Source organism: Neopsephotus bourkii, unplaced genomic scaffold (assembly GCF_033783945.1).
Source record: "Neopsephotus bourkii isolate Nb327-2 ecotype Australia unplaced genomic scaffold, CSIRO-AGI_Nbou_v1 NB_1765, whole genome shotgun sequence".
NCBI classification, from domain to species: Eukaryota; Metazoa; Chordata; class Aves; order Psittaciformes; family Psittacidae; genus Neopsephotus; species Neopsephotus bourkii.
This window is the reverse complement of record NW_026902239.1, coordinates 9,820,487-9,845,962: the sequence shown is the minus strand read 5'-3', so window position 1 is coordinate 9,845,962 and position 25,476 is coordinate 9,820,487. Positions and strand designations below refer to the sequence as shown.

The 25,476-nt window shown below is 40.3% G+C and overlaps 1 protein-coding gene across 4 annotated transcripts in view; it reads left to right on the top strand.

Annotated features, from left to right (window-relative positions):
* The window catches only part of NKAIN2 (sodium/potassium transporting ATPase interacting 2), a 551,406-nt gene extending 528,556 nt beyond the window's left edge, over positions 1-22,850 (top strand). For 2 of the 4 annotated variants that reach the window (XR_009729244.1, XR_009729246.1), the window contains 3 exons: positions 13,914-13,995; positions 17,212-17,478; positions 19,745-22,850. Coding sequence is in view for 1 of the 4 variants with exons in the window: in XM_061378426.1 (XP_061234410.1) it covers positions 13,914-13,995; positions 19,745-19,754 (92 nt within the window). In the remaining 3 variants the exon portion in view is untranslated. The remainder of the gene's footprint in view (positions 1-13,913; positions 13,996-17,211; positions 17,479-19,744) is intronic. The other 2 variants (XR_009729245.1, XM_061378426.1) reach the window with 2 other exon arrangements.
* Positions 22,851-25,476: the final 2,626 nt, after the last annotated feature.

The window sequence follows — 25,476 nt, the reverse complement described above, 5'->3', positions numbered from 1 at the left end:
TCACTGCTATAAGCTGTTACTGCCAAACTAAAAGAAAATTCAGTGTATTTTTGAAAACGTTTAGAAATATACAAGTATTTTGTGGAAAATCCTGAAATGTTGACAATACAGCAGCATCCTCCTGGGATTCTTTTGTCTGTAAGCAATTAAAAAAGAAACATGGATTACTGAAGTGAAATTTTGCACTCACCTTGCAGGTTCTGTTGAGGGAAAGGAGACTGGCTTGTTATTAGGACAGCTGTGGCTGTTAAGGAACCCCAGCCTAGAAAATATCACCAGTGTGTCACACAGTGAAATCCTAACCTAGAAGGCTCCCTTGCAAACCCAGACAGGGATAACAACATTTACCCACCATACCACAATGGCAAGGCAATCAGGGAATAAATATGGACTGTCTGACTGTTCCCTGAGGACCATAAGGTACAGCAATCTCATGCTAGCAAGGATCCAACTTGCACGTACATGATCTTCTTTTCTCTTGGAATTGTTTCCAAGTAAACTGCAACGCAAAAGACCCTGCAAGGGGATTAAGTAGAATTTTGCTGCATATTCCCTTGAGCCCAGCTTTTGGGCATGTCTGGCACAGAAATAAAGTGCTAGATAAGCTTTTAAAACTGTTTCACACACACACACGCACCCTTCCCCCCACCTTTCCACCACCACCCCCCCCTGTAAAAACTTGAATTCAAGATTCTATTTGAATCTCCGAAAATGTTTTGGAAAACAATATCCCAGGTAGGGGATATCTACTGGTGAGCAGTACAGCATAGCAAGTATGTGCCAATAAACTCAGTGCCAAACAACAGTCCAATCTTGAATCCTAGGCCTGACCTGAAAAGGTGATGACAAAGATTTTCTTTTAATAGACAATATTGAATTCATATAGATGTTAGAGATGTGAAATATTGACAGACATATGGGATAGGTAGAAAAGCCTTTTATTTTTAGCTGTTAGAGGCTGCCTTCCACTTTTGTTGAGGATATTTAACCTCTCCATATTCCCGTATCCTATATTTAAAATGGGAAATAATGACAGGGACAATAACAGGCACATTGCTTCATAACTTTTAGCTTCTGGGATGGAAGGCACTATTGAAGTAAAGAGTATGCTCAGGTATCACTTTATTTCTGTGCCAGATGCTTTTCACAATCTGCTTAGCAAGACCTTACAGAGAAATAATACCTTGGCTTCCATCCCTGCTAAAAAAAAACCCTCTAAAGCAAAGACAAAGGGAAACCAGTAGCAAACATTCATCTATTAATTCTGCTTCTTTGTTCCCCTCCCCATTTTCTGGTGAATATGGCTGTAAATCCTGAGACTACCTGGGCAATAGGAAGGAATCAGAAACTAAGGCTGGAGGAGATGGCTGAAGGTAACTGCAACCATCTTTCTGCAGTCAAGGCTGGACTTGAATACCTCTCTGGAAGCTGTCATCCTGGGAAGCCTGGCAGGTCTCTTCCTCCCACCTGAAAGGTGACACCACAGCAACAGTGTAAGCTGCAGCCCTACCAATGCTGCATTACCTGTTACACTTGTGTAATACAAGACAGGAGGTGCCATGTCTATCTAGCCCCGTATCCAATATCCAGTAATGATGAACATCTGGTGTTTACTTCCATATCTGCCATATTTGCCACATAGGCATATAAGAACACAGCAAGTTTGTAGTTCCCAGAAAATCCTGACAGTAATTTGTCATTCAGGGACTTCCATAGCCAGAAGTGGTCTCCTTGAGGCTTTTTTCCCCACAATGTTTTTCTTCTTCTTCATAAGTGGACACTTACATTTGAACCAAGAAATTTTGTACCTAGCAGCTTCCCAAAAGTAGTTCCAGCACCTCAGCTACACATCTGGTTAGTTTTACGTCTACTGTTGTGTGAAGTATCCTGAACCTTTCTCTGGAAAACACCACCTATTCGATCTTCACTTTTTCTATGCTGCCACAGGTGGCATTCATCTCACACACCTACAACTGCATGTAATTAGGCCTGCAGTTTAACAATCGAGATTTCCGCCGCAGTCAATAGGAGCAGGAAGATAACTCCAAAGAGCAATTTGCCCTATCTGTGGTAGACACCTCCTCACAACAGGGTGAATCACTGGTCTGACTTGTTTGTTAATGCCAAGGGCAGTCTGCAGAGGCAACACAGCAGCAAATAAGAATAGAAACAAATACAACCCAATATTTAAAACAGTTGTTCTCCAACTGTTGAACAGATCGTGTATGAATGAGAATGAACATGCTACAAAAGCTGAAGCTACCGCTTGTTTTTGTTCAGCTTCGTTCTCCAATTTACAGCCTGTGGCTAAATTAGCAGCTTTTTCCATTTACTTGTTTCATTTAGTGTGGTGACTGCTATGTGAACTAAATAAACTAAAGGGAGGGAATGGGATTCCTTTGTCTGTCAGGATGCTGATGAAAGCATGCAGGGAGAGAAGCCTTTGAAATTCCGTGGTACTGCCTCATGCTCGCCATCCTGAAGAGAGCTGCCTTGGAAAACTGCAGTATCACAAGGAACATTTAGGAAATTTCCTGAGATGCCTTTACAGCATCAACCTTTTGCACATCTCAATAGCTGGTTCCTGTGTCATTATTTCCAGTCATGTTCTGTCTTGGAGTGGACCTTTTGCAGAACCAAAGGCGGGTGCTGTGTCTCATCCTCACCACTGCAGAGCACAGGCACTCTGCATCCTACAAGGTGTACTTGATTGGATCAAAAGCACAGGCTGAAGACATCTGACCTGCAGAGTGCAAGGCTGAAGTGCAGGAGGGAAACCCTATGGTGTGAAGATATGACAAGTGAAACCAGCTGCATTTGAGATGCAAATGGACCTGAGCAGTCCAAGGTGTCATAGTGCTTGGCAGATGTTACACAGCCTGGTCTGTTATAATTTGGCACTGCACTGCATTGACAGAAACAAACTTAAAGCTCCAAGGAGGTGCAGTTTGTTTAAATAATAGCAAGTAATTAGTCTGAAGACAAAATCAGTGATGGCATTTTATAATTACAATTAATTTAAAGGTTAATTTCCTTTGGTGCTAAAATCTTATTTAAAACATTTACCAGGAAAGGAAATTAGGATGTTCCTATCTAGATGCATAGAATGCTTCTGGGAATCCATGCCTATTATCACTAGAAAATTAGGTTAAACTCAAAGTGGGAATTTCAATTCATTTTAGTGTATAATAGATGGTGGTCAGGGCCTTGAGTCAGAAGGGTTGCTTAGGGCAGACTGTATGATTAGCATTTTCTTTGTTTGTGGGATTAATTGCAAATGTTCCCAACAAAAGGGCTGGGTTTATACATGAACAATCTTGACATGAAAAGAAAATTGGTTATGGATTGCTGCCTTTGTAGCTAATGAAGTTGATGTTCAAGGAATGCCTAGGAGACAGGATGTGGTATGAGGCAAATATATAAATAAAAGCACACGGGGGAAAATGGTGGTGTTGCTGGTTCCATCTATGATAATTTCTCTTCTTCTTCCCTGTCTTTGCTGCCACACCCCTTGCGTCCATCACTGCCTCCTGTGGGGATTGTCAACTTCAAGTTTAAAAAATGTCTAAATAATATAATGTAAAGCTTGAAGGAAGTAACATTTCCATTTCAGCAACTCATCACAATGGGATACTGCTTAATAAAATCAATGCATTGTAACAGCCAGGGAGATTTACTTACCTTGCATCACTTTTTCTTTTAACTATTCACCACCCATTTTATCTTTTCAAGAAAGACATGCTGCAGAAGTGTTGGAAAAGATCTGCATATATGACAGGGAATTAAAAGTTAACATCACTTTTATGAAGAAGGATATATTTCATACCAACACATTCTGAAAATATTACTTGCCTTGTCATGAATTAATTGTTTCAGGAGAAGAACACAAAGTCCAGATCATGAAACAGAGTCTCACACAGTTGCCTCAAACCAGTAGCAGAAATGAGGTAGTAACTAGTGATGGTTCTGACAACAAAAGCTGCAGATGATTTGAAGAAATGTCTAGGTTGCTGCTGCAGCTGAAGAGGACATGGTCTTGCTGGCCACAGAAATGTTTCGACATTTAAAAATAAACAAAACTCAAATTCAAAATCAGGAAAAAACTAGCAAAATCTGACAATCTTCACAAGCTGAAAATTGCATGGGAAATGGTTTCAAGCAGACTGTTATGTTTTGTTTTGATGCTGGTGAAAGACTCCATTTCAGTGTCAGTGTTTACTGCTACTTCACACTGAATGGAGGGCAGGCTTTGTAAGGAAGCCCTCCAGCCTTGTGCCTGTTGGAACATTACTCCCTTTGGCCCAGCAGAGGAAGGGCAGCTTGGACCTCATCAAGCACAGGCAGAGGAGCAGCCCACAAGTGACCATGGACTGCTAGCCGCATTCCCCACCCCAGTTTCCCAGCCTCTGAGGGCAGCTGGTTGCCTCCTTGAGGGTTGAGCCAAAATGAGCTGCTGGAACACTGCAAGTCCTGACCAGTCAAACTCAGTCCAGACTGATTTCAGCAACATCTTGGAGAGGATCTGTGATGAGCTGCTGCAGGTGGAATAGACTCGTTAACCATTTCCAGCCACCCTGAAAAGGACACTTGCCCACAGCCATATTGTCTTCTGAGAGAGTCAACGTGAGCTCCTTGCGGTTTCCTACATGCCTGGAACACAGCTTTGTACTAAATTATTCTTAGCAGCATGTCTTCTGTTAAAGTTTTCTTTGTTACTTTTCTTTCAAATAGGTCTTCATTAGCACTGGATTGTTAACTTTCATAGATTTGAGCCTTAATTCTCCACTTTGTTGCACCTACTAATGACTCTTTTTCTAATTTATTAGTGTGGTGGTCACACTTGGAGGCCAGTGCCCCAGGCATTTTCTTTTTCCTCCTTTTTATTTTTTTCCTGTCTTTATTGCTTGCCCATAGCAATGATCTGACTAAGAACAATTTTTCCTAATGATGCATTTGATAACTTCTATGATAGTTCAGTCTACCACATATTTTCTTTAATTCTCAGAATAATTTGTCTATCAAAAATATTGCAGGGCTAATTTTTTTTTTTCTGGCTCAGTATTCAAGATGAGAATTTAAAAGCAAATGCCTATTACCCGTAAGTGTCCAGCTCTGTCCAGTTTAGATAAATAATATATTCTTCAGACTGCTAATGTTCTCATGGCTGAGTGGAGGTCTTTTACAGACCCTTTACTGAGCATTGGACAAGCCCCACTAAAAGCTTGGACAGGGGTCAAGAGGCAGCCTACCTCATGGCAACCTTTTTTCCAGGTCTGTAAGTTTGACAAATGGCTTGCTGCATTTATCATATATAAAAGGAAGTGCTGATTATTTCAATCCCATATTTGTCATTGCTGCAGATATGCTCTAGCCATTTCCTCCTGGCCTTTCTTGACTGCCCTAGCCCTGATCCCTGTTTCTTTCTTCAGCTGCTAAAGCCTTGCTTGTGCTTCTCAGTCCTTGCTTGGTTATTCCTGGTTGCTTTCATCATTGCTCCTTCCTGCTCAGCCATGACCCTAGTTGACCTAGTTCCTGCTGTCTGCCAGCCCTGCCTTGCTGAGGGCATTGCTCCAGAGCATTGTCTTCCTCATGTCCTGCCCTGAGGTTCTGCCACTGAGCAGACTCCTTCTCCAACTGGGAATACAAACAGAAGCTGGTCTTAAATTGAATGCAATATATGCATCCCTGCTTGGTCTAATCAGAGGGAGTGACAGACTGATATCCTTGTCAGTACCCCTGAATGGGTAGTGACAGTAGGTGATGTTCATCAGTTTTCGCAAACCTGCACACCTCCTCAGTCCTACATCTTGATTCAGAAGGGCTGATCAAAGAATTAGCCAGGGGACCATCAGAACAAAGACAGAAGAAGAGGCTGTAGGCCCTTATCCAACAAAAATTGTAATAGGAGGAGAAGCAGTTGGAGAAAAAGCCCCTCTAAAGCAAAAAGCACAGAATAATTTTGACTATTATAACTGAACAGCATAGAAATAGTGGCAGTGTGCAGAATCTGAGCTGAGAACCTCCACCAAAACTGGTGTAGTGATTTCCCTTTGCTGCTCCTGTGGCCATTATAGAGCTCGAAAATGCCATGAGGTTATGGTTTAAAAATCTGAGTGTTTGGTTTCACCTTGCAAATGGATGAGCTCAGAGAACTTACAGGCCATTACTGATTATTTGGCAGAAATGCAGTTCATTGCACTGCAAGAATCAGACTGGGTGTCCAAATCTTACACCATTTCTGAGCCCTCCTGTGCAATAGAGAGGGCACAGCCTTACATACTGGCAGATGCCATCCTTCCACCTGCTTTCCAGATGCTTGGCTCTATCAAGTTTTACAAGTCTACTAAATCACTGTGCACTCAGCAGACTGATAATATCTGATTATCATTGTAAACAAACTTTATTGTGATTGTAGTCAAGCAAACCTCCTTCTGTGTGTTTTATTGTGGAATAGCCACCAGGCCAAGCTCACAGCATAAAAAGGCAACAGCACTAAAGTGTTTGGAAGTGCCTTCACCGAACAGCGAGGTAGGTAGCGGCATTCTGGCAAAGCTGCAGGACCAAGGGTGTCCCAATATGTTCTTTTATATTTTTTTCCCACGTCTTTTCCAAAATTATTAAAACCAATCCTAATTTTACTCCCCTCCATTTTTTCTCAGTTTGCCTAGTGTTTTGCTATCATCATTTGTGCACAGCTCTGTCTGGTCTTACATACTCACTTCTGCATCAACAGTGCCTCCTGTGCTGTTATTAGGTGTTTGCCATCAGTTCGTTTGCCATTTCTTCTGTCTCCCAGCTACACAAGCAGTGGGGTGCCTTGCTGCGTAGGTGAAGTTTAACCACACCACTTCTGAGGCCTGAGTTCAGGGGGGCAGAGCCAGTGTACACAAATTTAAGACTTCACATGTCAGATGGAGCCCATGTACACCATGTGTTCTCTCTCTTCTATACCACATGGGAAATGTTTTCAGTCATTATCAAGAAGCATCCATGTGCACATGCACCTACGCTTCCCTGGTCATTACCACTTTTTAAACAGTACCATCTTTATCATGCATAATTGTAAATTTTTAATATTCTTTTAGTGCTTTAGATTCATGAATGTATTTAAAGCCTACCATGATGTACGAACTGTACAAACATGAACACCAGCCCTGTTTCTTGGGCATTGCAATCTGTTAGACGACAGGCAGTTGGTAATTGGTGGGTACAGGCAGAAAGTGAGCACAAAGAAACCATGAGCAAACATTATTCACTGTGGTAGACAGGAGTATAAGGGCATTGGCAACCTAATTACTGCCAACAGAACAAAGAAGAGTTTAGGGAAAATAATGAGAACTGTTTGTGAATATATTCTCATAAGGGGAGAAAATGTTTGGAAATTTTACAAGTACAGAGGTCAAGCGGGCAGCATGGGGTCAGAATTTAGCTGTTAGAACTGTAAGGAGAAGAGATTGGTGTGGAGTGTCTACAAAAGGCTTTAAATGTAGAAAGATTTAGCTTCTACTTGATGTAATATAGAAGGTTAAATCAGCAGCAGGGTTCAGAGTAACCTAGCAAAAAAGATGAATCCTGCAGCTTTTGTCTCCTTAATTCCATATTTGGGGAGTTAAAAAAAAAATAAATAAGGAGCAATTATGGTGTTTGACACTGAGAGCCATGGGTAAATGTTGTAGCTGTGTCAACAGATAGAAAAGTCATCTTCTTCAATATGCAAAAATAAGCTCTGGAAATTAAACTGTGACAGCCCAAACAGAAGTTGGCATCTAAATTATACGCCTGAGTGACAGGCTCGAGGATACAAGTGCCATCGTTCACGAGAGGTAGCAAAAAAGGTTAGGGAGGAGTGGCTAAGGTGCAAGTTTTAGTCACGCTGACCTGGAACTGATGTTTAATTATCCACAGGTAAATATCACAGAGAGAAGCTGAGATTTCAGTTTGTATAGAAGAAGCAGAATGAGCACAAGCCAGGTAATCTGTGACACCCGAGAGAGCCGCCGATGGCAGCACTTCCATTTGCCAGTACAATTGCCCAGTTTACAGGAGGTGGAGAAAAATTAAAGGCAGATGTTACTGCTCATGGGACTCTGGCAGCATCCTGGAGGGAGAACCAGCAATAAAGGTGATGAATGGTATGAGGAGGAAGGTGAGCACCTGCAGAGGAGACAAGAGAGGCCAGCGAGGCAAAGGTTTCAGGAAAAAGAGAGCAGTGGCTATGTGAAAGGTGGTTGGGTGACCACGGAGAAGGCTGTGTGCACTGGGCTACCAATACCCCAATTCGTATAGGAAGTGGCAATCTGACTGCAGTTCCAGCTGCATGTAAGGGACGGAACACAAGATGGGAGAAAATCTTCTACAGAAATGGAGGAGAGTAGCTCCTGAAAGTGTTTGGAACCTATCAGGGGAGAGAGGGAGAGGGAATAGCACAAGAAGGGATAAGGGTGAGGATGACTTTTTTTCTTAAAGGAATTTATGTGTGTTTGTATTGGGAGGGAATTGCAAAACAAACTATCAAGAGAAAGAGTCTGTCACTGGAACAAGCAGAAGTTTTATGGAGCAAAATTCTTGTAACTGTAGTAAGAGAGAAGGGGAAATGAATGGCAAAAGGAGTGAAAAAGGTTGGCAAACTGAAGAAAGGAGGACTAAATTATCAGTTTGCTCGTAGAAGAAATGGAAGAGATGGAGTGCAGAGAAACAGCTGGAGATGGGAGGAGGGAAGTGGATGAGGAGGTGATGGGGTTGTCTGGGATGAAGCTAATAAATCTGGAGGAGCCAATCTACTTCATCAAGCAGATGGACAAAATAAGGGAGGAGAGATGAATCAGTGAGAAAAATCACCCTCTTTACTATCAAATGAGGAATTACCAAATAAGAAATCAGAAATTCGGTAGGAATTGCTACAAAAGACATTTTCACTTTTAAAGAAGGAGCCTCAGGCAGGAAGTAGAAGTGGTGATGAAGGCAGGGTTGAGTTCTGGCAGTACATTCACCACTGTGAGAGGCAGGGCCTCATGCATCTGGAATAGAGGCAAGCTAGTCAGCAAAACAAACAATAGTAGCAAAGAAACAAAGTAAGGAGAGGATCTGAAAGAAGTCAAGAAGTTATCCATGCTGCAGGTCACAGGTTGGCCAAGTACATGGCTATTTCCCAACCGTTCTCTTTCTTTTCCTTTACAGATAAAGCCACTCATCCTTCTTCCCCTTCCTAAACTCAATATGCTTTCATATTGAGCCTGTCTACTTACACATCTTGCATGTCTTCTAAAACACAAGGACAGTGTCAGTCACATTTCTATACATATATGTCCTAAATGACTCCTTGGGTCAGGTCCTAAGCTAATGTAGATTATCATTGCTTCAATGAAATCACTGAAGCTATAAATGTATATATTAGCTGAGAATCTGTCTTTGTGCTTCTGTATTTGTATCTTACAGAGGAAAATTTCTGTAAGTAGAACAGTGTATAGTCTTCTGGTTTCTATTCAGTACCTTTCCTTTTGGTTTCTACAGGAAGATGTTACTGCTTTTATTCTGCACTGTTTCCTTTCTCTTTGTCCATCTGTTGATTTCATCAGCTTCAGTGCTTTTCACTACCCATTTTCTGGAAAGTCCCTTCTCTCATATGCTAATGAGATCTTTTTTGTGCATCCCAGTTTAATAGTCCCTCTGTACACCACAGACTTCCAGAAATGAAAAATGATAAACCCGTTTATGCTTCTCATTCTGTCCTGATATACACCAGAGACAGTAGGGACTGTGACTATGAGCAGAGGCTGAAACTTCACATCACTGTGGGTGCTTAGTAATAGAAAATATGTCTCTGGTTTGACCCATATCTCCAGTCTGTGTCAAAGTTGTAGCCACAGTCATACACCTGACAAGCCCTTTAACACCAGCAAAGGAAGCAAATACTCCAGGTAGATTTCTGTAATGCATTTTACAGATAAATAGTACTGCTAGTATCATATTCAAGTCCACCTCAGAGAAAAAGCATCTCAGCACCTAATATTTCGAAGGTGTATTTGGTTTGTGTGGCTGGGCTTTGGTAGCAGGGGTTGGCTATATGTGCAGCTTATGTTAAGAAGCTTCCACTGTGTCCAGTAGAGCCAACGCCAGCCAGCTCCAAGACAGATGCACCACTGGTCAAGGCTGAGCCCCTGTCCTTATCTTGACCCACAGACCTTTTGTTATATTCTCTCCCCTGTCCAGCTGAGGAGGGGAGTGACAGAGTGGGTGCCTGGCATCTAGCCAGGGTCAACTCACCACAAAAGGAATGGGATTCTGTGTTTATTTGTACTTGCACGTGTGCTTTTACTAAAGCAAAACATGACAAAAGAGCCACCTCTGATAACAGTGACTTGTAAGATCAATGTAAAATAGAATAGTCAAAAATGTTTTTGATGGATTAGGTTAAGGATGGAAGCCTCTGCAGTGATTCAACTAATGAGCCTTGTTTTATTCATCTCATGTTACTGCTGCCAGGAACGTATTGGTCGTATGACACTTTTAGTGACCTTTCAGGCACAGCCAGGATAAAATGCCTTCAGAAAGGGCAGCATTTTGCATGCTTAAAGAAACTAGCTCTGAGTCCACAGGGAGCTTTTAGCACAGTCTGGACACCGCAGGCTTTGCAGTGATGAGAAACTGCCACCATTCAGAAACCTTGCTACAAAGAAATTACTGTAATCCTTTTGTATTGGAGTTCACTTTCTATTACCTACATTTACTTACTTTGCAAAGTTTGTTGTTGCGTGCAAGAAGCCATTGTATGCCTACTACAAGGTTACAGTAGTACTTTCTGCCCTAACATCATTTGGTTACACACATGGGAAGTTCCACAGTCAGCTGAACACAGAAATGTCTGTACAAGCTTGCCTTGTTTACACTTGACAATCTGACTTGTTAACAGTCTGTGTTTACTCTGTGCAACAGGGCAAGGACACAAATCATGCAGAGATATTCAGCATGCACACAAACTCCTTTTACTCAAAGAAATCTCTCTTAACACACTGGTTTAGCTTTCTGAAAACAACCCTGAAATCATCCTTAAGAACTTTTGCCCTGTGACTGCAAAACAGGGTGTCTGTGCTTGCAGCCTTCTAATGATGGTTTAGCGGTTGCTTGCAGGGTGTTAGGAAGTGCACAGGAAATGCAAAGCTGGACGAATGCATATGAGCAGCATCCATAATGTGACATGATTGACACCAATGAGACACTCAGTCCAACACAGGTATTTTCTGACTTGTAGTGTTAGAGGTCGAGAATGACAAAAAACCAGAAAACTGGTCAAGAGAACAACAAACCTTAACTACAGCAAAAACGTCTATTCTCTTTACTGCAATCTTTGTATTTGAATAAAATGGTTTTGTTTCCTTCCAGCCTAGCTCTTCAATCAACAATATTCCTACAGTGAATTCTTTGTTCTGTGCCTGTAAACTTAGAATGCTTCCAAAGACATAACCACATTGTAATAAAGTTATTCTGATAGCTACAAACAATAAGTAGGAACCAAGAAATTACATTTATCTTGATTTTAGCAAGATTTTAACCCTATGAAAGGTTTGTGAGCAAACCAGGGAAATACTGTCCAGATGCAATCATCATAGGTTGTGTGCAGAATTGTTTAAAACTCTATTTGAATGAAAACTAGTTATCAACCAGTCATGATGACATTTCAGATGGGATCCCACTAGGACCTTGGCTAGAGAAAGAATTCTCTTCATTATTTTTGTTAACAGCAAGAATGATCAAGGAGACAATATTTGTAAAAATTTCAGATGAAACAAGACTGGGGTGGTATGAGCACTTGTGAAGATAGGATTGATCTTCACAAAATGATCTTGAGAAGTGGCTTGAAGTTAAGAAGATGAAATTCAGTACAGACAAGTGCAAAAGAACTCCTGTGGAGAAGAATCAATCAAGTGTCTTCAGATAAAATATGGACTACTTGGCTAGACTACAGTTAGTGTAAAAACATAAAAATAAAGATCTGGTTATTAAGCATTTATATGATGCTGTTGAAAAGGAGAAATTAAAAAAAAAAAAAAAGGCAGAAAATCCATCATGTTAGTTCAAGTAATGTACAGAAGACCTGCATGGAAGTTGTTCCAGTCAGTCCTGATTTTTGCACCCCACTATAAGAAAAACAAGTAGACTGAGGAAGGATCGTCAGGCTTGGAAATGCAGAGGGTTGAAAACAAGCACTGTGAGAAAAATTTGAAAGAATTATGTATGCATAAATCTGAAAAAGATGGATATCATGAAAATACTTTCTGAAAATGCTTAAAAGTAGTTGTAAAAAAACCTCTTCATTTGTCTTTATATCCATGGGGACAAAAGGCTAGAATGTAGAAAGTAGTTAATTTGCAGGAAATTACATTTAAATTAGACATTAGGAAGTTAGGCTCAGGGAAAGGCACCACAGAGAGACTATAGAACCTTCTTCATTAGAGATGTCAGGAATTAATTTAGTCACACATCTTTCTGGTATAGGAGTATATGTAATGCTACCACAGAGCACAGAATGGGCAAAATTATTTCTGCAGGGGCCATTAATGCCAGGGAAGAAGGTGGATGACAGGTTCAGCATGTCTGTGATTGCAATGCAGACATATTGTACCAGTCCAGTCTACTGTTTTGGTAGCTCTTTGTTTGCAAAATACATGTTGTACAGAGAGGTATAAGAATTTGATTTTGTAACATGTCTGGAATGCCTGTGACTGCATGATAAATGTGGTTAAGCATGACACATATTGAGGCGTACTTTAGGATAAAATAACCTCATAAATGCAACTTTTAAGGAATCCAACCACTGTGAAAGTTCTCAAACCAATAGTGATAAATTGACATTTCATGATTTTTATGTGAATGTTATTGCATTTTAGGTCCAGAAGAAGCTATCCTCTGTCAAAGAACCTCTTCTGGATTTTTTGCTTTTAATGCACACAGAGCCAGTCTGTCAGTAACAGTGCCCTGACCTGTGAAAAATGCACTTACATATCTGAACTCTTTGGCCCTTTCCTATCAAAGTAAAGTCAAATTCACATCTGCTATGTAAGAGACAATATTTCAGGGATGAGAACTATCCACAAATAACCTCCAAAAGCCAATAGCTGACTCTCCCAATGCAAAGGAAGCAAAGGTTTTGCTTTTACTGGTGTAAAGAAAGTGTTATAGCAGAGAAACAGGGGTCTCAGGCTCAGATGGGACTGAATGGCCCCGAAATTGTTTAAAATAAAACATGAGGAGACCATGGGGAACTGTCGGTGGTGTGAATTAATAAATAACTCCCACCCTACAACCTTCCTGCAGACCTCCAGCACCTTGAGAGAAAAGCTGGTTTCCTCAGATCCGTGAAGCCTCATCTCTGAAGCTCAGATAAATTGTTCCAGCCCTCTGTTCATGCATTTCAACCCAAATGTCAAAGCAAGGAATCAGAGAAACTTTTGTCTCTCAGAGTCGGATCAATGCGCTCTCTCCTCTACATCATTGAGCCAAGCATGACAGCAAGCCAGACAGAGTAATCACAGTCAGAAGCAATGCATTCATGCCAGTTAATAAATGGGTTTCAGCATTTGTAATACATGAATAGCATGTTGGTTTGTACTCCAGTGAGGTGTTCTACATAAAAAGAGGGATGTGTGGATATTTCTGATAGACAGAGGGCTGTTATAAACCCCTCATTGTCTTTCTGTGACTTTAAAATTAATTTGATTTTAAAATTTAAAAAGTGACTTTGCCTTTCTCTACTTTTTTTTACCCTTATCCTGCATCTCCACTATTAGTTGATCTAATTTTAACAGATTAATAAAGGGCCCATCAAAAAATAATTTGTGTGCTGGTTGGTTCTTGAATCATAGTGCCTATCACTTCTGAAAAGATGTTTCTAATGAAAGCAATTTTCCCCCTTTCAGTTGATTTCATAGGTGGATTTGACTCTTACGGCTATCAAGGTCCACAGAAGACATCTCATTTACAGCTACAGCCCATGTATATGTAAGTACTTAACTTCTTAGATATTCTGCAGAGTGGCAGGCTGATATTAAAGGATCATTAAGCTGAAAGATGACGTGACTTAAAAATTCAGAATAGGCAGAAGCCTTTTAGATAGACTGAATTCAAGCTACACTTAAGAACCAACATTACATTTCTGTTGAATTGTAATGATTCCTTAGGGCAGGATATAATGTGTCACAGTTGTTTAAATAGCATCCAGCTCTCACCTGGTTTCCCCCATTTTCATTCCACTCAAAGGCAATGGGAATTTGGTGTAGCAAACAATAGTCAGATCTGACAGAACTTGGTTGCAAAAAAGTGGGTTTTATTAAGATTTATCAATATTTCAGCAACTTGCTAAATTAGTGGATGTATTTAGCATTTGTCTTACCAGTGTATCTGTTCACTGAGGCACCTCTGTACCTCATTTCCAGTCTCCACGTTAAAGAAAAAAAAGAAGCCACAAATGTAACAACATCTGCCTTTTAAAACCAGTTAAAATAGTAAGCAGTATTTTACTTAACCAGTGAGTGACAACTCCATCCACTGCCTAGAGTGCAGCTTGATATATTTGAGGATTAGATGGCTAATCAAATCTCAGCACATACACACAACTGGAGTACATTCACACTAGAGCTAACACCCAACCATAGACCAGTCCAGGAATAATAATCTCCAAATATTTCTTGTACTGATGCCAACTGCAGTTCAGAACAGTCCTGACTGCCCAGATAAATCTTACCTTACTGCCACTGCCTTTTGAAATGTTCTTTATTTACCATCACTGGCCTACATGGTAAAAGCACAGCATGGAACGGCTCAGAAGGGGTCAACATTTACTTTGTTTTCTTTGTTTCTTTGTTTAATATCTCTTCTGAGGAAATGAGCTAAATACAGGCAAAAAATACCCATCCCAACATACACTTCCATTCACTTTCAAGTGTGTCTTCTGACTAGTGGAAGCAAATCTGCTAATGGATTACCTGATTTTTGCTTGGAAATGGTGTTTACTCCTTTATCAGTGATACAATCAATTCTGTAGTAGTGTTTAGGATTGGGCCCTTTGAGTGCTTTTCTAGGAGCTTTCTAATAATCTCAAATTACAATAGTGCCTATCTCCAATGCCATCTTTACTTCAGCTTCCCATCTGTCTGTGCTCAAGTAAAGATTTTTCACCTGCACTTTTGGCACGGTGTTGTGCATTTAGAAAATGTTATTTCCTTCCTAGCATTATATGCAGCTCATAGGTACTTAGAACAATTCTAATCCTATTTCTTTCTCAGTATAACATACCTTGTCATCAATATATGGAGCCCTCTAGCTGAGATATTATTCCATTCTCTTTATGTTCTCGGTGTTCCTTCCAGAACAGCAGATTGCATTTACTGACTTGATACTGGCTGGAAAGAAAGCTAGACCTGTGGGGAAAAAAAAAAAAAAAAAAAAAAAAAAGCAATATTATAAAGCTTGTAGTTGACACAAAGAGATACATGATTAATCCATGTAAACTGTGTGCTGCTTTATTTCAATGCTGCATTCTCATGGGAGTCTAGATGATTTCACTGTCTTAACTGAGAGACACAAATCAGTATGTGAGCTGATGTTTTGTCCAGTCAACCCACAAAAGTATTGCTATGTCTCAGCCACGTCAAACAAAGGCACTTCATGTTTCCTTCTGACTGTATAGTATTTGGCAAGGTTCTCTAGAATTGCTACAGCCTGTCCTTAGGAGATTTTTACAGCATTTAGTAATACTTTTCTGTGATTTACAGCTGAGGCACAGCAGGAACACATGCATATGTATTCACACTGCAGTTGCTCTGTAATGCAGGCAGACCATTAGGCACTGGAGTGACAAATTCGAATTAATCAAGCTGTGGTTTGATCTGCTTGTAGCACTGTTTACAGCAATATCACATGCTGGAAATCAAAACACACTTACAACAGCAGGCCATACTTGATGTTTTAAAGCTTTAGTTGCTGGGAGGAGGGGTTTGGTTCCCTAGAGATCTTTTTCACCAAAGAACTATTCAGGCTCCTACTGAATGCCACTTGTGGAGCTCTTTGTTTATGAGAGAAATAGGAGGTAGTTGCCTTTAAATCATTTGGTTACTAATTATACATCTCTTACCATTGTCTGTGTTGTTGTAGTACCTGTAGCTGAGCTAGGCATGCTACAAAGTGAAGGAGAACATATGGCCTCAGCTTTGAAGAGCTTACCAAAACAGTATCAGCTTCTAATGGTTGTACAGATTCTGTCAAAATGCAAATTTCAACTTGTATTTCAGTAATAAGCACAAAGAACCCCCCTCATATATATACCAGACTGATTCATATACAGAGCTATTACAAATTGAAGACATACAGAGTTGTGTGGCAGGTCTCAGCCATCACCCACATACTGCTTACTGATGTGAATTGATTTAGAGGATTGCAATGACAGAATTCCATCAACACAAACTTTTATTTCAGTTCAAGACAGACAGACTTACATCCAAGTGATTTAATTTTAACTGGTTTATACATGCACTGTTTAATTATTATCCTGGAGGAATGCTGGGTTTAGTAATTGCTAACTATTAAGACACAGTGTTTTGTAACCAGTTTCCTTCTGTATGCTAGTTAGCACTTCATTTTGTTAATTTGGAGGTTATACTGAACCTACACAAACTTACATATGCAATTAAATTATTATATGGATTTACTCAGGCTCCTCATGTTTACATTTCTACTGTGTCAGTACTTTTTCTCTAAAGAATTACTACTTTTTCTTTGTGATATCAATCAAGCTCTACTTATAAGAACATTCCAATTCCATTTAAATGCATACAGTACATATTTGTGGAATTTCATGAGTTATGCAAAACTACCATAAATGAACAGGGTACCCAAGGGAAAAAAAAAGTCTTTATTTATTAAAAAGAAGCATTATCTGTAGATAGTGAATTGATGTGACTATCCTGGCTACTGTTTCCTTAAAACATTGAAAATTATTAGATTCAGGCTCACTTTCTTTTCTCTGTGTTTTAGGCTTTGAATTCCAATCACAACACTCCACATTATCTCTCTCAATTTCACATTTAATTTAAATCAGGTTACTTTAAAGAGAAAACCATATTCAATTTAAAATTATGTTTTAAATAAAACACTGGTGTTTTGGGGAAGAATTCTTGTAATGACATTTATGTTACAAATGGCTTTTTCTTACTATTTAAGCGCTAGCAGCGTGCTCCATGCTGTACAAGCCAAGAAGCCTAGACAGTCCCTTCAAAACGAATACGCTTTTTAAACAGAATGGGACAGAACTGGTGCTCGTGTACCTCCCTGCAACGTGGCCACAGCTGGTGTACTAAAAAGCAGCTTCCTGGTATTCGGTGTGAGAGATGTCAGTGCTCATTTCCAGACCACAGGACAAGAACACAATAAGATGGTGGAAATCAATTGTCAAGAGAAAATTCTGCTCTTGGAAGGTGACTGAGGAAGGTGACTAAGCACTCCAAAGCACTGATTCTGCTGCACATGAAAAAACACAGTTATAGTTGTGGAACAAGACTGCACTGCATGAATACTGTTCTAAAAACAGTTGGAAGGAGGGAGGGATGGGAGTGAGATTTTTCTTTACATTTTTCACAGTAAACTTGTTTGCCCAAGAAAAGAAGAAATGGAGAAAAAAAAAAAAAAAAGCATGCCTATCTGATGCTGATGCCTAATGCACTGGAGAAATTGCTCAAACGCAGTTCATCCCTGAAGTGAAGCTTGCTTTCCTTATGTACTGTGAAGTCTGTGAATCTTTGCATTTTTCATATATATATATGTATATATACACAGACATATACTATATATGCATAGAAACACACATACCTACATGCACACAGACCCCTTTATATATATGTGCTTGTAAATATATGTATGCCCACTTATGTGTATTCTGCTACACATTATTGGTAGGCATTGCTTTTCACTAAAAGGCACTTAACAATAGTTTGTGGCTAATGAGATGCTACCTTTCACCAAATGTGAGAAGCATTTCAGGTCAATCACTCGGGGACAGAGGGGTTTAGGAGGGGTTAATGTATTTGCCTTACTGCTTGGTCCCATCTTTTCTATGTATTATACTGGTCATGGTCTCCTAGTCTAAGATTGTGGGTATTTGTCTAGATAATTGTACATACTGAATCATAGAATCATAGAATCAACTAGGTTGGAAAAGACCTTTAAGATCATCAAGTCCAGCCATTACCCCAGGACTGCCAAGTTCACCACTAAACCATATCACTGAGGGCCTCATCTACATGTTTTTTGAACACTTATAGGGATGGTGACTCCATCACTTCCCTGGGAAGCCTGTCCCAATGCCTGATCACCCTCTCTGTGAGAGTGAACATTTTTTTCTAATATTCAGTCTAAATCTCCCCTAGCACAACTTAAGGCCATTTCTTCTTGTCCTACCTCTTGTTACGTGGGAGGATAGACCAGCCACCTCCTTGCTGCATCATCCTTTCAGGTAGTTGTAGAGAGTGCCCCCTGAGCCTTCTCTTCTTCACACTAAAAACCCCCAGGTCCCGCAGCCATTTGTCATAAGTCTTGTGCTCCAGGCCCTTCTCCAGCTTTGTTGCCCTTCTCTGGACCTGCTCAAGCACCTCAGTGTCTTTCTTGCAGTGAGGAGCCAGAAACTGAACACGGGATTTGAGGTGCGGTCCCACCAGAGCCAGGTACAGGGGGATGATCACTGCCCTGGCCCTGCTGGCCACACTGTTGCTGATACAGGCCAGGATGCTGTTGGCCTTCTTGGCTGCCTGGGCACAAGCTGGATCATGTTCAGCTGAGTGCTGACCAACACCACCAGGTCCTTTTCTGCTGAACAGCTTTCCAGACACTTTTCCCCAAGCCTGGGACGTTGCATGGGGTTGTTGTGGCCCAAGCGCATGACCCAACACTGAGCCTTGTTAAACCTCATGCCATTGACCCATGGATCCAGCCTGTCCAGATCCCTCTGTAGAGCCTTTAAAGTACTGAGCCTGAAGGTACTACCTACTTTACCATTCATTTTAAGCATAAATGAAACGTATGCAAGACACAAAAAAATGGCACCTAGAGTATAACCACTGTGATACTCAGCAAGTTCATGTAGTCCAAATCTGCTGCATTATGACCTCCTCAGGTCTGTGGGATTCAGACAGTATCAGCAAAATTTAATTTAAATAAACTACCGGCTAAGCCTTGCCTCACCATCAACAACATCTTGTTGGTTTAGGCTGCAAGCTGGCATTACAAAACGCAGGTTTAGGACTCCACTGTTCGGGTGTATGTGGCTGTGGCACTTGCACATGCACTCTGCTTTGCAACTGAGCCTCGGGTGGTTTTCCCTGGCACCTGTGATTCAGTCCTTTTGTCCTCATACTGCGTCACTTCTTGCTTTTACAAAAACAGGTACATTTCTGACTGATTATTACAGGTCAAGTCATCTTCCAGTTGACCCATGGAGATATAGTACTGCCTATAATTAAATATTACTACTGCTTAGAACAGTTGAGAAAACCTTTGCTGACTTCTCTGTCAATGTTCCAGAGAGAGCCAGGCAACCACCTGAGCAAACACTTTGTCATTCTGTCCTCCTCATTCCATGTGTAGCTGAACTGCTACTGGTTGGTGGCTTATACTTGCTTACAAAAGGGTACAAGAGCAACAGGGCAGTGATCAGACATGTCTAAGATGGATAATTACCTTTCTTTTTCTGTCTTTCGTCTAGGTCAAAGTAAACATGAGAACTACTCAACATGGGCTAGAGGACCTGTCAAAGAAACTGTTTCAGGATGGCCTCCTGGTTCTTCAAAGAGCAAAAAATTACCCAGTTTTTGTGCTAAAAAAAAAAAAAAATAGAAGAGCTGATCGAACAGTGAGACACCAGAAACCTTCAGTCCCTCTTTCTAATAGGTACTAAGGATGATGCCCCAGACCCCTACCTTGGACCTCCTGCCTCCCAGCACCACAGGGGGAGAGCAAAGGCATTGGTGCAATCTTCTGGGTCTTCCCTATCCTGGCTACCACCAGTGTGGCCCATCTGGATTGAGACATGAACCCAGCCCACTTGGTGCTTTTGGAGCCCCCTCTGCACTCCTGTCCATGTCGAGTCCCCTTAGTCAACACGACACTAAAAATACCAGGATGACCTTGCAACAGAAGTCAATAGACAGCGCATTGTTTGCCCTGAAGGCTGTACAGTTCATACTTGCCTTAACCCAACTGCATTGCACAGCAAAGAAACTCCGTGCAAGCTTTCTGAAGTAACATGCTGCTGTTAATTCTGAACGATTTCTAAGTCAGTGGTTTTCTTCTGTTTGGTTTTGTTTTGTTTTCATGTCAGGGAATAAGGCTCTGTTGCTCCACAGCTCCAGAGCGACCAAGTAGAAAACTGCCAGCTGTCTGAGAAGTGCTTTACTTTTGAGACTCCACAGTGGTCAAGAAATAAACACTTTATAATGGTTAACAGATAAAAAAAGAAAAATAAATAAATAAAGGAAATGAGACCTTTTGGAGGCCAGGGTGGGGAAAGGGGTACCATAAACTAATAATTTAACCTACTGGAAATAAGCAGCAGAAAGAGTGCTTCTTAATCCCACTGTTTTTATTTATCGCACTGTAGGTGCTTTTATAGCTATCCCTAAATGTCTTTTACTAACTACAGAGACATCTGCAGATTTATATCAACAAAGGCCAACTGAATATGTACTAACTACGTTTACTCTTTTGTATCTAATTTCAACTGAAAATTCTCTGTAAGTGAGCTTTTTTTTTTCTAATTGCACCATAAGGGATCCATATATTTTATTTTATTTTTTTTTTGTTTCAGTTGGGGAGGGCAGGGAGGGACTAGTTGAGTTGAAGAAATGTTGGAGACCTTTTTGTGGTATATTTGGGGGATCTGTTGTGTGTTAGAATGTGTATTTTATCTTCCTGTATTATTGTGGCTGAAAAAAATCCTGTGCTGTTACGTAGTTGGCAACAAGATGCCTTTGGGAATTTTGCTAGTAGGTCAATGTGTATATGAAATACTCTGAACTCCTAGGCACATATGTTTTGTTCTACATCTGATCTGTATTTTCAAGCACTTAGGTGGCTTTCATTAGGAAAACCCCAATATTTTGCTCAGGCTTTTCAGAAACTTGGATTGTCATTGTTTCTTTGGTCAGACCTTGCACAGGCAAACACACGCAGCTGCCACACCTGAGGTGACCACGCACCTTTTGAGGGCAAGAGAGAAGGTCAGCGCTTGGAAAGGCTTGAGATGCCCTGAGCAACTCCCTTTTCCTTGCTGGTCAAACCCTTGCATCCACACAGCTCCCAGGATCCCAAGACCTGTGCGCTCACGCCACTTACCCATCCCTGTACAAAGCAGCACCCTTTCCTGTGTCTGCATGGATGTACAGTGTCACAAGCAGCAACTCTGGACAATGACAGAGGAACAGGCATTCACCATTGAAAACAAGATATGGGACAGGTTCAGGAACTATATTTACATTTATTCGGTGAGATTTTTATATATATATTTGTAAGTGTGTGTGTGTGTGTGTGTATGTCTATATATATAAAATACACGAGAATAGCTATGACAGGGGCTGCATAACCCAGGAAGATTCTGGTGAAGGGGGCCAAGGGCTCAAGCCCCAGATCCTGCTAGGGATTTTCTGTGTGAATTAGTTAGGCTGGTCCCTAGGTGTGATCCCTTACAGCATTCATTGCTGATTTGCATCTCAAATTTAACTTTTCAGACTTCGGTACCTGAAAATCTGAGTTCATTCTGGATAGAGCTGTTTTTCACACCCTGAAAAAGCGTGCAGCCTCCAAGTGGCAGGCTGAAATTTCCCATAACTTGGAAAACTTTCAAAAGTTTTTACTTTTATGTAGTATGGAATATAGCAGATGTGTAGTATTAAACACAGTGTAGAGGTTTAAATGGAACAAAAATGTCATAACAGGGTATTTTAGCTTTCCCTGCGTGCCAGTTAATCAAAATAATATTTCTATAAAAATCATTTTTTAAGGTAAAAAGAAACCAGTTTAGGCACCTAAGCAGCAATCCAATTTTCAGAAGGTAATTTTTCATACCTTTCAGTTATTTCCCTTGGAACGGCAGGTACCGGTAGTTAGCAATTTTAGAATTCAGACAATTTACTGAAGTGTCTACATGTAGCTTTCAGGCCTGATTTTAATTTAGAAAATTTTGGCCTTAATTTCTCTGTGTCTTAGTCTTCCCACCTATAAAACGGGAATAATCTGTGCCTCACAGGCTTATTGTGAGGTCTGAATTGTCAATGTTTGTAAAGTGCTTAGGAAATAGGAAGCACATCTAACTATTAAGGATTACGATATAAATGCGTATTCATGTTACATATAGAGTAGATATACACACACTAACATACACACAGTATACATATATATACACATACATACCTGTATGAAATTGATATTCATAACCCTGCTTAAGTTGCAGTTAGAGCACCGCCATTAAAAATAATTAGGACTGTTGACTACTAAACTAAATGATTAGTGGACAGATCTCTTCTGACAGCAGTTTAGAGCACAGTAATGTGAGAATATCTGGATGACATTTTTGATTTGTACAGCTGTATCCTCCTCAAAATCCAGTAAAGAATGTTATTTTTCTAGGCTGGGCTTTTGTTAGAAACTTAAATATTCAGAAGGCAAGAGATGCAATCCAAATGTGTCTTTTTTTTTCTTTTCTTTTGGCATTTGTTAATTCTGAATGTATTTTTAACAAAAGTGATTTTTTTGACTTACTAGTGTAATTTGCATTTTAAAAAAAATAAATGGAAAAAATATAGGTTTCCAAGCTATTCATGCCCCCCTGCTGCTATTCACAACTTACAGGAAACTTAGAATTACTGTTCCCAACTGAGCAACAATGCAGGATAAAGAATCTTACTGCATTTACATGATGACAGTCCCGATCTGTGCACTGCATGGATGTGACAGCATTGAATAGAAATTGCCAGGTCATGACACCATTTTAACTCTGTCATAGGTAGCAGGCATTTTCATTATCACTGACACTAAAATGTTTCTTTTACAAGGTTGACTGCAATAGACTCTTCACTACAGAAAACAGGGCTTTTTTGCCCACTCATCAGGAATTTTAAGCCTATGATAGGTTTACAGTTGCCAAGAGTGTAAAGTGTTGCAAAAGTAATCCTTGTTAAGAAGGAGCTATGTAACATGGGTATTTCCATAGCATTAATATTATTTTATATGCTGTTCATTGTCCCTACATTGAAATGATGAAATCCTGTCATTGAAATGGTGAAATCCTGTCTTAGGCAATGTGTTTATAGAGCTCACATACATTGACAGCTTGCCTGAGGTCATTTAATAAAGGCACAGCAGAAGAGTATACATATTTGAGATACTCAGTCATGCTCTCCTAAGACAATTCCTTAGAAAGAGACTTCATTAGTTATTGTCATTAGGATTTTTTATGCTATAGTTATAGTGCAAGTGATACTCTTCAGTCAGGTAAGGGAAAATGGTTTGTGCTTCACTTGCTTAAATTAAGTCCTCAGCTGCCATACAGCATTTTGACAAAGGCTAGTGTGGTATTTATTGACACCTGGATGTCTCCAGATTGGACTGGCTATTAACTCAGTGTCTAAAGGTTTTAATCACATGCATTCTCACTCTTCATCTGAGCACATTGATAGTGGGCAAAGCAAAAACTCCATACACCTTCCAACCTGTAATATATTCATTTCCAGTCCTCTGTTTTATTTTCAAATGCAATTACTCAGAGGATGAGGACTTTTCTCACAAAGATGGAAAGACCCATGAATAGTCTGTGTATGTGTTGCTTTCTTTCTACCAATCTCTTCAGCATAGCTGAGATGATACAGCATAGACTTTTTGTTTTCTAGCTAATCTGAACCTGGCTACTTCCCAGTGCATCTGGATTGGCAACAGATAGTAAAGGTGAGCCAGGTTTTCTTGAAGAATCAATACATAGAAATACTGCAGACAGCACTGTGTCCACTGCTCCTTGGAGAGAGACGTAAACAGTTGTTATGCTAATCAGTCTGCTCCAAGCTATGTGCAATATTAAATGTAGTTACCATTCATAAAAGAAACTGCCCTTTAGCTATTCATTCACATACAGAAGTGGCACAATGCAGAATGGGTCAGTAAAAGATGTTTCCTTCCTGTCGTCAGGAATACACTTCCTCTCCAGCCATGGACTGGAGAAATAAATTGTGTTTGGTCTCATGTCCTGAGAAGTCCCTGTGTTCAGATCTTCATCAAGAGGGGCAACTTCAGCTAGTTGGAGTTGTGGCCTTTGCATAGCTGAGTAGGATAGCAAGAAAGATATTACACCAAATGTGGAGTTTTACATAGCATCATAAATGCATTTGTTATTCACCTCTCTCCATATGTAAAAAAGAAGGACCTTTTAAATCCATTTTTCTAAATCCTGCCAAAATCACTAAAGAGTTTTTTTCATCAGGTCCAATCAAAAAACTATCTTTTCTGCCCTCTGTTGAGTAGAAGACGTAGCTCTTGGGACTCCAAATGCCTTGGGATTATTATTTTTGATAGATGGGAACACCATGAAATCTGAGAATTACAAAAAAAAACACTTGTGGTCATCTCTGATTCAAAATTAGATCCAGACTTCTGCATTCACCAGAGGAAGAGGATCTTTGCTGCCATCTGTTACCTAACCACTTTCCTAGCTTTGCCTTTGTCCTGCTGGGAAGTAGGTTATATGGAGCTAAACACGAAGAAGTATGTTCATATTGAGCCTTTTCTCTTCAACAGTATCCTGTTCTGCTACACAGAATGCTATTTCATATGAATTTCATTTCTTTCTCCTAATTACCATCATCTTGTCCCATTCTCACTCTACCCTCTGTCTGTACACAACCCCAAATACCTTTCCAAAATGACATACCACTTTTTTGTGCATCCATTGTTTCAAACTGTTCACATAATGACGGTGATGACAGTCATGGAGGATGGTGTCACTGTGGTTATGTGCAAACCTGGAAGGAGGCACAAAGGTTATTTACATCCCCCAAAGGCTCCAAACACAGGGAGACAATTAATAGCGCAGTAAGGGTTGCAGTGTTACAGAAGGCATCAAGTACAGCAAGCCCTAGTGGGACTCATTTTCAAATGTGCAATCACATTTGCTAAAGCTATAGCTGAGTGAGTGTACAGAGAGCCATAAATACCTGGAGCTACAAAAGGCACAGGGGGGCTAGAAGGAAATTTATAGAAAATGTGTTTGTGAACACATTGACTGAGTCAGATTCACATTTCAGTCTCTTCAAATTTGTCTCAGCTTTTTCACTTGCAAACATTTGGATGGTTGGTTTCTATGCATGCAGGTGAACCTTTTGTTCCTAGGAGAACATGTAAGTATGTGCAATTTAAGAATTTACATGGTATTCTCAGTATTCATGCATCTGTGTG